This window comes from Myxine glutinosa, chromosome 1 (assembly GCF_964187855.1).
Source record: "Myxine glutinosa chromosome 1, kmMyxGlut1.1, whole genome shotgun sequence".
Lineage (NCBI taxonomy): Eukaryota > Metazoa > Chordata > Myxini > Myxiniformes > Myxinidae > Myxine > Myxine glutinosa.
Window position 1 is genome coordinate 45,255,437 of NC_136261.1, and position 12,781 is coordinate 45,268,217.

Genomic DNA, 12,781 nt, shown 5'->3' on the forward strand with positions numbered 1-12,781 from the left:
CTCTCGTCTCTCTCTCTCGGTCCTCCTCTCACTCTCTCGGTCTCTCTCTCTGTCTCTCTCTCTCGTCTCTCTCTCTCGTCTCTCTCTCTCTCGTCTCTCTCTCTCGTCTCTCTCTCTCTCTCGTCTCTCTCTCTCTCGTCCTCTCTCTCCTCTCTCTCGTCTCTCTCGTCTTCTCTCTCTCGGTCTCTCTCTCTCTCGTCTCTCCTCTCTCTCTCTCCTCTCTCGTCTCTCTCTCTCGTCTCTCTCTCTCTCGTCTCTTCTCTCTCGTCTCTCTCTCTCTCGTCTCTCTCTCTCTCTCGTCTCTCTCGTCTCTCTCTCTCTCGTCTCTCTCTCTCTCGTCTCTCTCTCTCTCGTCTCTCTCTCTCGTCTCTCTCTCTCGTCTCTCTCTCTCGTCTCTCTCTCTCTCTCGTCTCTCTCTCTCATGTCTCTCTCTCTCTCGTCTCTCTCTCTCTCGTCCTCTCTCTCTCGTCTCTCTCTCTCGTCTCTCTCTCTCTCGCTCTCTCTCTCTCTCGTCTCTCTCTCTCTCTCGTCTCTCCTCTCTCTCTCGTATCTCTCTCTCGTCTCTCTCCTCTCGTCTCTCTCTCTCGTCTCTCTCTCTCGTCTCTCTCTCTCGTCTCTCTCTCTCTCGTCTCTCTCTCTCTCTCTCTCGTCTCTCTCTCTCGTCTCTCTCTCTCTCTCTCTCGTCTCTCTCTCTCTCTCTCTGTCTCTCTCTCTCTCTCTCTCTCTCTCGTCTTTCTCTCTCGTCTCTCTCCTCTTCGTCTCTCTCTCTCTCTCGTCTCTCTCTCTCTCGTCCTCTCTCTCTCGTCTCTCTCTCTCGTCTCTCCTCCTCTCTCTCTCCTCTCCTCTCTCTCTCTCTCTCTCTCTCTGTCCTCTCTCTCTCTCGTCTCTCTCGTCTCTCTGATGTGTTTCCACCCCATATGTTCTCACCACCTTTCCCTGGTTTTATCCATGAGCATGCCTTTGTTACTCAAAATCTTTTTTTTTCTGGGGAATGATTTCTGAACTTTATTCTCTGTCTACACAGCTACTTCAAGTTTCCCTTTAAAGAAGGGAAGACTGCTCTTGACGAGGAGGTATCCTTGCAGAAGGACGTTAACCTGGGAGCTTACATAATGGCACACAATGGATGGGTTATGGAGACGATCCACTGAGAAATTTTGCAGAACCAGGTGATGTTGGCTCATTTTCTTAACTTCTATAACCACTACAGACTTTAATTCAACTAAAACCAAATGGATCAACTACATCGTATTTTTTTTTTTTTTTTTACAGTAAAGCACAATAAAACCACAACTAACCCATCTCTCTGCCTTATCCAAAGGTTCGAATGTTTATCTGCGCCGTGAGCTCATTTGCTGGGGAGACAGCGTTAAGCTACGTTATGGGGATGGGACCCAGCGCTTGCCCTGCACTCTGGCAGCGCATGCGCACTTACACAGAACGTACAGCCAGATATTTCCATGGTGTGCGTTTGGACAACTGTCATTCCACCCCGCTGCATGTCGCTGAGGGTTTGTGAGACTGCCAAGGGACAGTCTTAACTCTACTCCTTAAAGCACAAGGTTTTTGGCATTAACAACTCTTCTATTAAAGTATAAATATGCTAAACCAGATCAGATCTGGATCTTGTTTGTATGTTGGTTGAGGTTTATTATCTGTATGCTTAAAAAATGTAATGGGGGGATATTGGAATTCGCTCCTTCTGTCTGTCCTCTGGTTTGTCAGTATGTCTGTCACACTACCTTCTCCTAAACGGTTTTTGCATAAATTCTCCAAACTTGGTAGTTATGATCACCACATGGCAATAAGGCATAAAAGCAGTATTACTTTGCCCCCCAACGCCTCCTGAGGTCCTGATGTGAGGTCAAAAGGTCAAATTCAAAAAAAGCAATTGCGGGCACATTTTGAGAACATTTCTTAATGAAATTCTGTTTGTGGGATCAACATTGGGGGGACGCATGAAATATGTAACGATTTTTGGGATATGACCCCCGGTTCAAACACGAGAGGGTGGAGACCTTGGGTCACAGGAGTCAAACACAAAGATGTTTTTAACTCAAAATTTGTTATTGGTCATTCGTGGTGGAACGTTTTGACATCTTTTCAATTTTGCTTTAGGTGGGAATCGTGTGGGATTTTGTGATGGCGCGCCATCGACTTTGTTCTAGTTACCCTCACCAGAGGAGAGGGCATTGCATTAGAATCCATTTGTTACTTCCGAAAATCAAATAACTTTCAAGTATATTGGTTGGTCTTGTGCGTTATTCTGTCTGTCTGTCTGTCTGTCTGTCCTGTCTGTCTGTTTGTCTGTTTGTCTGTATGTCAGTCACCTACAGGTCACAATTTTCAACCGATCTTCATGAAACTTCAACAAATGGTAGAGTTGGTCATAAGCAAGAAGCCTATTGTTTTTGGGGTCAAAAGGTCAAGGTCAACAATTTTTCAAATTTCTAAAATCCTCAATTTTCATCCCGATTGACTTGAAATTTCAAGACTATTTGCATATCTGGTCACTGAATTCAACCACCAATTATTTTTTCGGTCCAACATAGGCCAACAACTTATTGTCGGGATTTCACAAGTATCATGCTATGTACGACATATTTCTTGTTTGTTTGTTTGTCTGTCTGTCCTGTTTGTTTGTCTGTGTGTTTGTCTGTCTGTTTGTCCGCACAGAATAAATATGATTTTCTCTGCAACTGTTGGTCCGATTGACAGGAAATTTTCACCACAGGTGCAAACTCCACCTGTAGAATCTTATAATGATAATTATGACGTCATAGGTCCACGTGGTATGGCCACCATCTTGGAAAAAAAACGAAAAACATTGCCCTGCTATATGTCCCAAAAGGCGCTGCATATGAAAAATTTGAGACATGGCTCATTGTAAAGAACTCTCCATGGGGAATAAACCTATGTTAATGATGATGTCATTGGTGCCTGAATTATGACATCGTAATTGGACAAGTACCGTGAAATGGGGGTGAATAGGCACAGCAAGGTGAATAGGGACACAAACTGAAAAAAAATTTGGAAACTTTTTTCGCTGAAAATTGATAACCATACTGATTTGTTGATATTTGGGTTGAAAGTGTTCTCTTGTTTTTAAAAAAAGCAAACTTATAGTCCCTGTTAACCCCATATATGGGTTAAATAGGAATAAATAGGATTTTTATGGCTGTCCCTATTCACCCCGTTTTACGGGTGAATAGGGACAGTCACTAATACAAAAAAAAAAAATCAAGAAACAATCCTGAGTTTCCAACTTATTGCCAAATTGATAGCTCAGATGGATGCACATAATATGCACCCATAATATAAACCAGTGCCAATGAAAAAAAAATATGGGATAAAAAAGTTTCTCCAAACTGTCCCTATTTTCTTGATTATTATTTTTTTTGTATTAGTGACATTTTGTATACTAGGGCATGCCCCGTACTATATATACACAAAGAAATTAAGTTAAGCACCCCTACACAACGAATTAAGGTAAGCACCCCCTAATATATATTCTTTGTGTATATGTATACATTGGCATATATTCTAAGGTATGTGAGATCAAATAATGATTGGTATGACATTAGCAATTATCCATTGATGAAATTGAGTGATCAAAGTGAAAAAAAGTGATTGGTTGAGTCAGTGATCCGATCACGTGGGTCCTACACACGTTATTGACGCAAAGATCGCTAGAGGTCTTCTCAGAACAATGACTGTACGTTAGAAAACATAAACGTCATCCACACTGTCCCGTGATGGACCTATAGCTCCATACTTAAATTGAGGTGAAAATATGCCTAAAAATTCCCAAAAAAATTTCACCTTAAATTATTCAGAATAAAATATGAAAACGGCATGATTGTTATGTTTTTATGTGACCATAATATCACTTCTCCAGAAAATATAGCAATATCATGGGGTATATTAACACTGTTTTGACGACAACAAACTTGTAATGTGCGAGGTTGTAAAAAAAAACGGGGGGGGTGCTTAACTTAATTCTTTGTGTATATATATCCCCCCCTCTATTTACATGAAATGGTTTGGTCCATTCGCAAAGCCAAAGCGAACGGCTTGCGAGTACGGTGACAATCCCCCCCCCTCTATTTACATGAAATGGTTTGGTCCAAAGCGAACGGCTTGCGAGTACGGTGACAATCCCCCCCCCTCTATTTACATGAAATGGTTTGGTCCAAAGCGAACGGCTTGCGGAGTTTGGTAAAGAAATCGCCATAGCTCGGTAACTACTTGTCCGATTAATATGAAACCTTGAAAAGGCACATCCTCGGGTCCCCAGCAATATACCTGGCAAGTTTAAAGTATATCGGACCCGTGGTTGTCGAGAAACAGCGGTCACAGACACACAGACAAACACACACACACACAGAGATTACTGGAATTATAGATAGATGGTTATCAATTTTCAGCGAAAAAAGTTTCCAAACTTTTTTCAGTTTGTGTCCCTATTCACCTTGCTGTCCCTATTCACCCCATTTCACGGTACAAAACTTTGATTGAGCATCATGTCGGGATAAACTGGTGGAGAAAATAATAATAATGATGACGTCATCGGTCACGTGGTTCGGCCACCATATTTGTACTAACACAAAGCCTTAAAAACCACTGAAAACACTTCCTGGTGAGGGTCTGCAATCTCTGATTGCTCTTTCTTGTTTAGATTTGCATTAGGACTCACGTTCTCGCATAATGTGCTGCCTTTGTTTTCATTTCTTTCATTTTGTGTGCAATAATTTTCAGTTAAAATTACTGCATTTGTTTGTTTTTCTTGAACCAATGCATTTTGTATAATTCTTGTTAATATTGTTGATGCATTATTTCCTATCAATTCTGTATAGTCCATAATTTTGCTTTCCCACCACTCTTTTTCACTGCCTTGATCTCTTTTTCCCATTACGCGAAACCCCTCAGTACATGATCGATGCAGCTCGTAATGCGCGCCCGGATTTCTTCGTTCTTGCCGAGCTGTTCACAGGCAGTGAGGAGCTTGATAACGTGTTTGTCACCAACCTTGGTATCACCTCTCTTGTGCGTGGTAAGATGCTACACTTCACTACGCTGTGGGAAACCTTATAGCATGTGGAAATAGTTATCACATGTGGTGTCCTTATTCTGAACTAGCATCCCAGAGGTTGAGGGTTCAAATTCATCTAAAGGCAGAAGTATTAAGAATTTTCATTGCAAGATGTGGGAAACCAAACTTGTTTTAGGAGAATTATCATGTTACTATATTATCATGTTAGTTAAAGCAAAATAAGCATTGGGTTAATCAATGGCTATGCCAGGTGTTGGCTTAATGGTTAAGGCGGCTGGTTTAAGATCTTAGGGTCTTGAGCTTTAGCCACTGTCTTTCCGTTGAAATAACACCAGGTGGGTGGACTGTGCCTGTTGTCCTTCCAAGGTTGGCAAAATTATACTGTGCTAGCTAACCAGGGTAATAAGCCATTCAAGTATCCTGCGTCGGAGTGGTGACCCGCCCAAGATTGTTCTCCTTAGCCAATGAAACTGCTTTGGCAGCTCCTATGCGCCTCATGACGTGAACGAAATGGTCGATATCTATCTATAATTCCAGTAATCTCTGTGTGTGTGTGTGTCTGTGTGTGTGTGTGTGTGTGTGTGTGTGTGTGTGTTTGTCTGTGACCGCTGTTTCTCGACAACTACCGGTCCGATATACTTGAAACTTGCCAGGTATATTGCTGGGGACCTGAGGATGTGCCTTTTCAAGGTTTCATATTAATCGGACAAGTAGTTACCGAGCTATGGCGATTTAGCCGTTCGCCGTTCGCTTTGGCTTTGCGAATGGACCAAACCATTTCATGTAAATAGAGGGGGGGGGGGGGGGGGTTCTGTGGTCGTTGCGAATGGACCAAACCATTTCATGTAAATAGAGGGGGGGGGGGGGTTCTGTGGTCGTTACTGCCACGTGGTTTCAAAGTTTTTTTTTGTTGTTGTTGTTTGCACGCATGCTTTTTTGCACGCACGTACGGGCACCCACGTACGGGCACGTCCTAGTCTATCTATAATTCCAGTAATCTCTGTGTGTGTGTGTGTGTCTGTGTGTGTGTGTGTGTGTGTGTTTGTCTGTGACCGCTGTTTCTCGACAACTACCGGTCCGATATACTTTAAACTTGCCAGGTATATTGCTGGGGACCCGAGGATGTGCCTTTTCAAGGTTTGAAATTAATCGGAGAAGTAGTTACCGAGCTATGGCGATTTAGCCGTTCGCCGTTCGCTTTGGCTTTGCGAATGGACCAAACCATTTCATGTAAATAGAGGGGGGGGGGGGGGGTTCTGTGGTCGTTGCGAATGGACCAAACCATTTCATGTAAATAGAGGGGGGGGGGGTTCTGTGGTCGTTACTGCCACGTGGTTTCAAAGTTTTTTTTTGTTGTTGTTGTTTGCACGCATGCTTTTTTGCACGCACGTACGGGCACCCACGTACGGGCACGTCCTAGTTATTGTTAATGACTGAGAGCGGGGATAATCTGGCTGCCCCACATGGTTTGCTTCACATGTTATTCCAGTCATCACATTACAATTACGGGTATCTTCTATCTTATCAATGCAAGCAAATGTGTGAACTTCTGCAATCCCTCATCTTAGTACTGTCATAGGAGAAAAACATGAAATGTAAAGGCCCTGAAGGCCAACGCAGGGGCACACTTGATGGCTACAAGATGGATTAAACAACACGTATGATGACTATTGAATGTTAATGGCCTGACCTTGTAATGTTGATGCCTATATTGACATTACGCATTGCAGGAACTATGAGTTTCTGCCCCCGGAGGCCTTCTGTGCCGGATTTTGAAAACCTGAATGAATTAGTGTGCAGTATAATATACTGAATGAAGCCTCTTCATGTAAGGTCATGGCTATGGCTCTGGGGCCGCTTCTCCCGTCTAAACTGCTTGATGTCCTATCCAGATGCTAAAAAGGACATAAAAGACGGATTCCAGAGTGTAGAACATCAAATAACGTCTCGGGGATGGTGGTGTTTAGACACACACATTAGGAATGGTGGACGCCATCTGTGTAAACATGAAGTGATGCATATCTAATATCATGATTGAATTACCTCATGCTTACTCTATAACATTTACTACTATGTAATGTTTGTTGTGAAAATCAACCAAATCCACAACTCGTCCCATAGATAGGTTTAATTTCAATTAGATCGTAACATCATCCTGTAAAATACACCATGCAACATATATGTCAGGATCAAGGCATCATATGAGAAAGATTGGATATATCAGTCAATGCAAGCAAGCCTAGAATATAAGTGGGTACGTACCATTCAATTCTACATGTCATTGTATAAAGTCGCAGGAGTGGCCTCGAGTCGCGGACGTCCCGAGGTCTTATAGACACCGCCCAGTGGTTTAAGTGAGCGTCACACCTGGGTTCAACTTACATTTTCACCACAATGTTATTCCCTATATGCTATTTCCACAACAATACAGTATATTATCGAGTTGCGCGTTGATAAAATACAATAAACCTTGGCATGTTTTGTCGACTATTGTAACTCATTCATATAACTCGAATGATTCATATAACTTGAATGCTACTCGAATGATTTATCACCTCATTATTGTGCCATCACATCACATCATATTTGACAAAAGACTTATTATAATGAAACTTTCCACCCGAGTACAGTGCCAGGAATGGTAAACTCCACCCAGTAAAGGGATTTTATAAGTGTGTCATGCTCTTTAGTACAAGGGATCATTTACTGTCAGTGGGTCACAAGTTAAGGCCAAGTTATGCGATAGGCAGCTGTTACAAGGCTCAAGTGTAACAATCAATTTGGGGCCTGGTTGTTCCTATTAATTTATCTGTGCTTCAGAATATATGATCCTGACCCAATCAAACACATCTGGCTGTGGATGTTCAGCACATTTTTCATCCTCGCTTGGGATGTGCAAACCTATACATGAGTTTGACAACAGATGTTTAATATACAAACGTGTGAAGGAACTGTTAGATAAAATTCACATAGTGGACCCTTTTCTCACTCTCATGAGTCAGAAAGGTCTTCTTACTGTCAGTCGTGTGTTCATTATGGTTTTGTGAATGATTCCTGGCAGGAGGTTTGAAGTTCTCATTTGAGTCTTTTATTTGTTCCTTTGTGGTGCAGAGGCCCTGACTGCGTATAACAGCCATGAAGAGGGCCGCCTGGTGTATCGCTATGGAGGCGACCCCGTGGGCTCGTTCATTAAGCCTGCACTCCGACCCCTCGTTCCTGGCATTGCTCATGCAATGTTTATGGACATCACACACGACAACGAGTGTCCTATCCAGGTGTACTTGCACTTTTTACTTTCATTGCACATGATAACGTGCCATATCCTGATGTAAGCACACTTTTTACTGGGATCGTGCGTGGTAATGAATGTACCTTCGAGGTTTGCATTCAGTTTTCGGATATCATCCCTGATAAAGAGACATTTGTAGGTTAAACAGATAGTTCGACTGAAAGTAAATGCAGCAATAATATATTTATTGCCTACCTGCTTTAGTTAGGTACTCATTGTCTCTATTAACAAGTTCCAATTCTAAAGTGTGGCCTACAAGTTGTTTTGCCACTCCACAGTAAAGCATTCATTCTTAAACTCAACTCTTTCCATACAAGCTTTTATTGTGCAGTACTTACAATAATGAATCAGTCATTCTAGCTGTACGTGCTCCATCACTGGATTCATCACCAAATCCTCTTAGACATCTTGTGTAACATTGGTGGAATCATTTGTGCGAAAGATGCCATGATTGCAGCACCCAATTATTCATTCGTCCTCTACCAGTCTTCCACTGCCCCTCTTTTCGTTCACACTTCCTGCTTAAAAAACCCATTTTCTCAGTTTAACAATGTCTGCTTTAGTGAAGGTTTTCCAAAGCGTTCCACGAAAGCTGTCCGCAGTTGTTTGGCTTGTGTGGAACCTTTCATGCACCCAAAAACAAGCAACCAACTGCTCCTTGCCACTGTAGCAACTTGTGGCTGCCATGCCCTCTAACTTCCTACTGACTCCTGCGTCAGTGAGTCGGTGTTGTTGCATACCACGGTGGGGGAGGGTGGAGGGAATGGAGGGAGGTGTGAGAAATTTAGCAGGGGTAAAGTGACTTTCAGGCCACTCTGTAAATTTATATTGTATCCAGTGTTCCTCCATCATCTACTCCCAAGAGCAGTGTAAACTTTCAGGGATGAATGAAGATGTCCTGAAGTTGTGACTGCCAGTTGTGGGAAGTGTGAGGTGTAATTTGAATTATCCGAGCTATATAACCACGATGTATTATACATGCACATAAGCGGTACATATGTTTTTGTTTCATATATTAAACTTGGGTTGTTTTTAATTTTTGGAGCGATCGACACAGCGGTCTGTTGCCTATACACCACCCAAATAAAGGGACGTGTCATAAGAACGCGTTGCACACTTCTTCTTTTTTTGTATACAACATTGAGGCTCGTGTGAGAGCAAACATTAATCACAAAAAAACAAACGGACACATAAGACATAATAAAGGGAGCGGGAGACAAGATGGGGAGAGAGGGGGAAGCACACAAGTACAACATTTGAGAGCAGGGACATCAGAAGATCTGTGGGAGGGAGAGGGCTTGGGGGGAGGAGGCACGGGAAGGGGGGTAGGGGGGGTGGGAGAGGTAAAAAAAAAAAACACATGGACACTGCGAGGACTTCCAGGAAAGAAGTCGGTATTTCAGAAAAGTGGATCTGGGGTGAATTAACGGGGGTAGAAAAGATCAAGGTTTTGGATTGGGGAAGATAAGAGATGGTGGTGAACAGCTGTTTTAAAGACCTGGAGGGAGGAGTGGGATTGAAGAGAGTGAGGGAGTTTGTTCCAGATCGAACGAGATCGCTCGTAGGGTGGGTACTTTGCAAGTTAATATAATGGAGATCGACTTTTGTTGGTTATTAATATAATGGCCACTTTTATTGATATCAATTTTATTTGATTCGGTGAATTCACTTTTCTCATTAGATCATAAGTTGCTCCTTATTTGTTTATAAGCAAACTCTCATTTCAAACACCTGCTTAATTCTTTCTTGCATCTTTACTCTGGGATGCAAACATCAACATGGAGCCCTGAGACGGTGACTGTAACCCTGTTCCTAAATTCCACATGTCCTAATACTTAGGCAGTTAAGACCGAAAAATAGGGCATATCGTTCATTTTTTCAGGAATGCACCAAATTTGGCACAGATATAGTATGGACCTATACAATCGTTTTCCTGAGGGGCGCCCAAAAATTCAGAACCCCTGGTGGCCGCCATATTGAATTTCAACATGACCGCCCTCTGTGACCTATTTCCCTCAATAACTTCTATACTATGAGCGATAACACCACAGTTCCAGTGTCTTACCCCATGTTTTCATGGTCTCTGAATCGAATGGGATCAATTGCATAAAGATTAGCATCCATCATCTTTAATTTCAAGATGGCCGCCATGGTGTTTCCATTTTCCTTGAATCTCTCATAGTATTTTAGGTAAAATTTCAATTCCAAGTGATACACATTGTTTTATTGGTCTCTGATAACAATGGAATGGTATTAATTAATCAAAGTTACACACAGTTGCAGTTTTAACTTAAAATATTGTGGGCACTTGAAAGGTGGAGGCTCTCGCACAGACGCATAGTGCTACAAGCACTGTCCATCGCAGTCACACAGTGATGTGCAGGGCAGATTTACAGTTGCCTTTACAGGCCGACTTACAATGGCAGCTTGTAAGCTCTGAACATGCCTCCTGTATCAGTGGTATTGTGGTCCAAATTGGTGTCCAAGAAGTCCCTGTTTTCATCCAGCCCCAATCAGCTGGTGATGGAAGTTCTGGGTAGGGCACAAGTGCCTGACTCCATACGTGTCCACTGTCCAGCCTGAAAACATGCACGTTTTAGGTGTTGTTCGAAGGCATCTGCTGTTGGGGGAATGTGATCAATTGTTCTTGCCTTCTTCGGGAACAAGTGTCAGCGCATGTCATTCACTGTCTTTATCTCGGTAGTCCGGTCATAGAGGATGGCAACATATCTTTCTATGCTCTGTAGTTCCATAGTAATAGCGTCCACAGATGGCCTATAAGCGAGAGCATGAAAGGTCTGCGTGATGCTGGGGTATGCCTCCCAAGCCTTCCAGGCTGTCTTTTTCCCAATTTGGGCAAAAAATGACACTGTGTCGCAGCCAGTGAAGGCATGAAATAATGGCAAAGACTCGGACTTCCTGCGGCCAAGGCTGGTGGCAATTTTATGGATGGCAAGGTAGCGGTAGCTTTTACCAGTGCTAATGGCAATCCAGAGTTCCTCCACACCGTGTGACTGGTAGGTAAAGTAGTGTGCTATTGCCAAGACCACAATATCAGAATCTACAGTTCGAATCAATACCCGTTTTCTCCCCTTTTTCACGGCATCCAGGACATTTTTTTGGATTTTTTGAATTTTCTGAATTTTTGGGCGCCCCTCAGGAAAACAATTGTATAGGTCCATACTACATCTTTGCCAAATTTGGTGCTTTCCTGAAAAAATGAACGATACTTCCTCTTAACTGCCTAACTATAATCAGCTCTCACCTGTTAATTTTGCATCGTTTCAACTCGTCAACTCTCTTCTTCACTCCTCTCTCCTCCACAGCTTCGCTCAGCCTATGACTGCCTGGCAAGTGGGGCTATAGTTGCCATGGCAAACTGCTCCATAGGAAGTACCCGAGGATATGATGAACTGGTACCGCATCAGGTAATTGAGAGAGATGGTTACCGGTACTTTATTTTCGAGTTTTTCTTCATTCCTAAGTATACCTCTTGATGCTGCTTGATTAAACTGACCAGCACACGTAAAAGTAAAAGATTGCCTCAGTTACTGCCCTCTATTTTTGCTTCAGAATCCAATGTTGCAAAAGTTGTCTAGATAAATGTCGATGGTGAGCATTTGTAGCTTGGATAATTTGGACGTTGTTGGTTTATAGTCTGCTAGACACAACCTCCACAGCATTAGGAATCTTAGAGTGCAGGTATTCACAAAATTTCAATTGATCTGTCTCGATGAGCTGCTGGTTACCGATCGCAGCACCATCAATGAGTTCACACTGTATAAAATAATTTTCACCTCTGCTCATGATCTAAACTCGTTTCTAATTCATCACAAACACCGAAGATATGCCATATGCCTCTGTATTCAGAGGTGTTTGTATGTGTGTGTTTATGTGTGTGTAGATCTCTGTGGTGACAGAGGAACGGAAGTATGCAGAATGGGGAAATGGACTGCAACCGGGCGTAGTCGGGTTGGCATCGGGCATCATAGCAGGAAAGCGGGCACTAAATCTGCTACATCAGCAGCTTGGTCAAGAGGGGTACAGCCAGGTACTTTGCATTTATCACTTTCTGCACACATATACACCACGTCATGTCCTCCTCTTTCCAAATCACTTACCTGTAATTATCTAAGAGACCTTAAAAGCCATTGAGATAGACAGAGGTTGCACAGCTTTGCTACTTGCAAGTTTAACTAAAGGAATATTCGTATATATGCAACCATCCATAACTTATAAGGATGTACTTAAGGGGAAAGTTAAGGAAATACTTTAGTAAATCCTCAAATATTTCCTTGAGGATGGTTTATGCAACTGAGCCTCTGCTTTTGTGAAAGATAACAAGAGAACAGAACTCACATTTCAAAACAGAACAAGATTCATTCTTGTTCATTCTTCTTGTTCATTCTTCTTCATTCGTGTTCGTTCAAGAAGAACAT

General features: G+C 42.6%; 1 protein-coding gene across 1 annotated transcript in view; it reads left to right on the forward strand.

Moving 5' to 3' along the window:
• AGL (amylo-alpha-1,6-glucosidase and 4-alpha-glucanotransferase) overlaps nt 1-12,781 on the forward strand; it is a 123,372-nt gene that overhangs the window by 66,034 nt on the left and 44,557 nt on the right. The window contains 8 exon segments of the mRNA XM_078771155.1: nt 1,025-1,131; nt 1,134-1,169; nt 1,322-1,389; nt 1,391-1,508; nt 4,928-5,053; nt 8,165-8,328; nt 11,669-11,770; nt 12,247-12,393. Coding sequence (XP_078627281.1) covers nt 1,025-1,131; nt 1,134-1,169; nt 1,322-1,389; nt 1,391-1,508; nt 4,928-5,053; nt 8,165-8,328; nt 11,669-11,770; nt 12,247-12,393 — 868 coding nt within the window.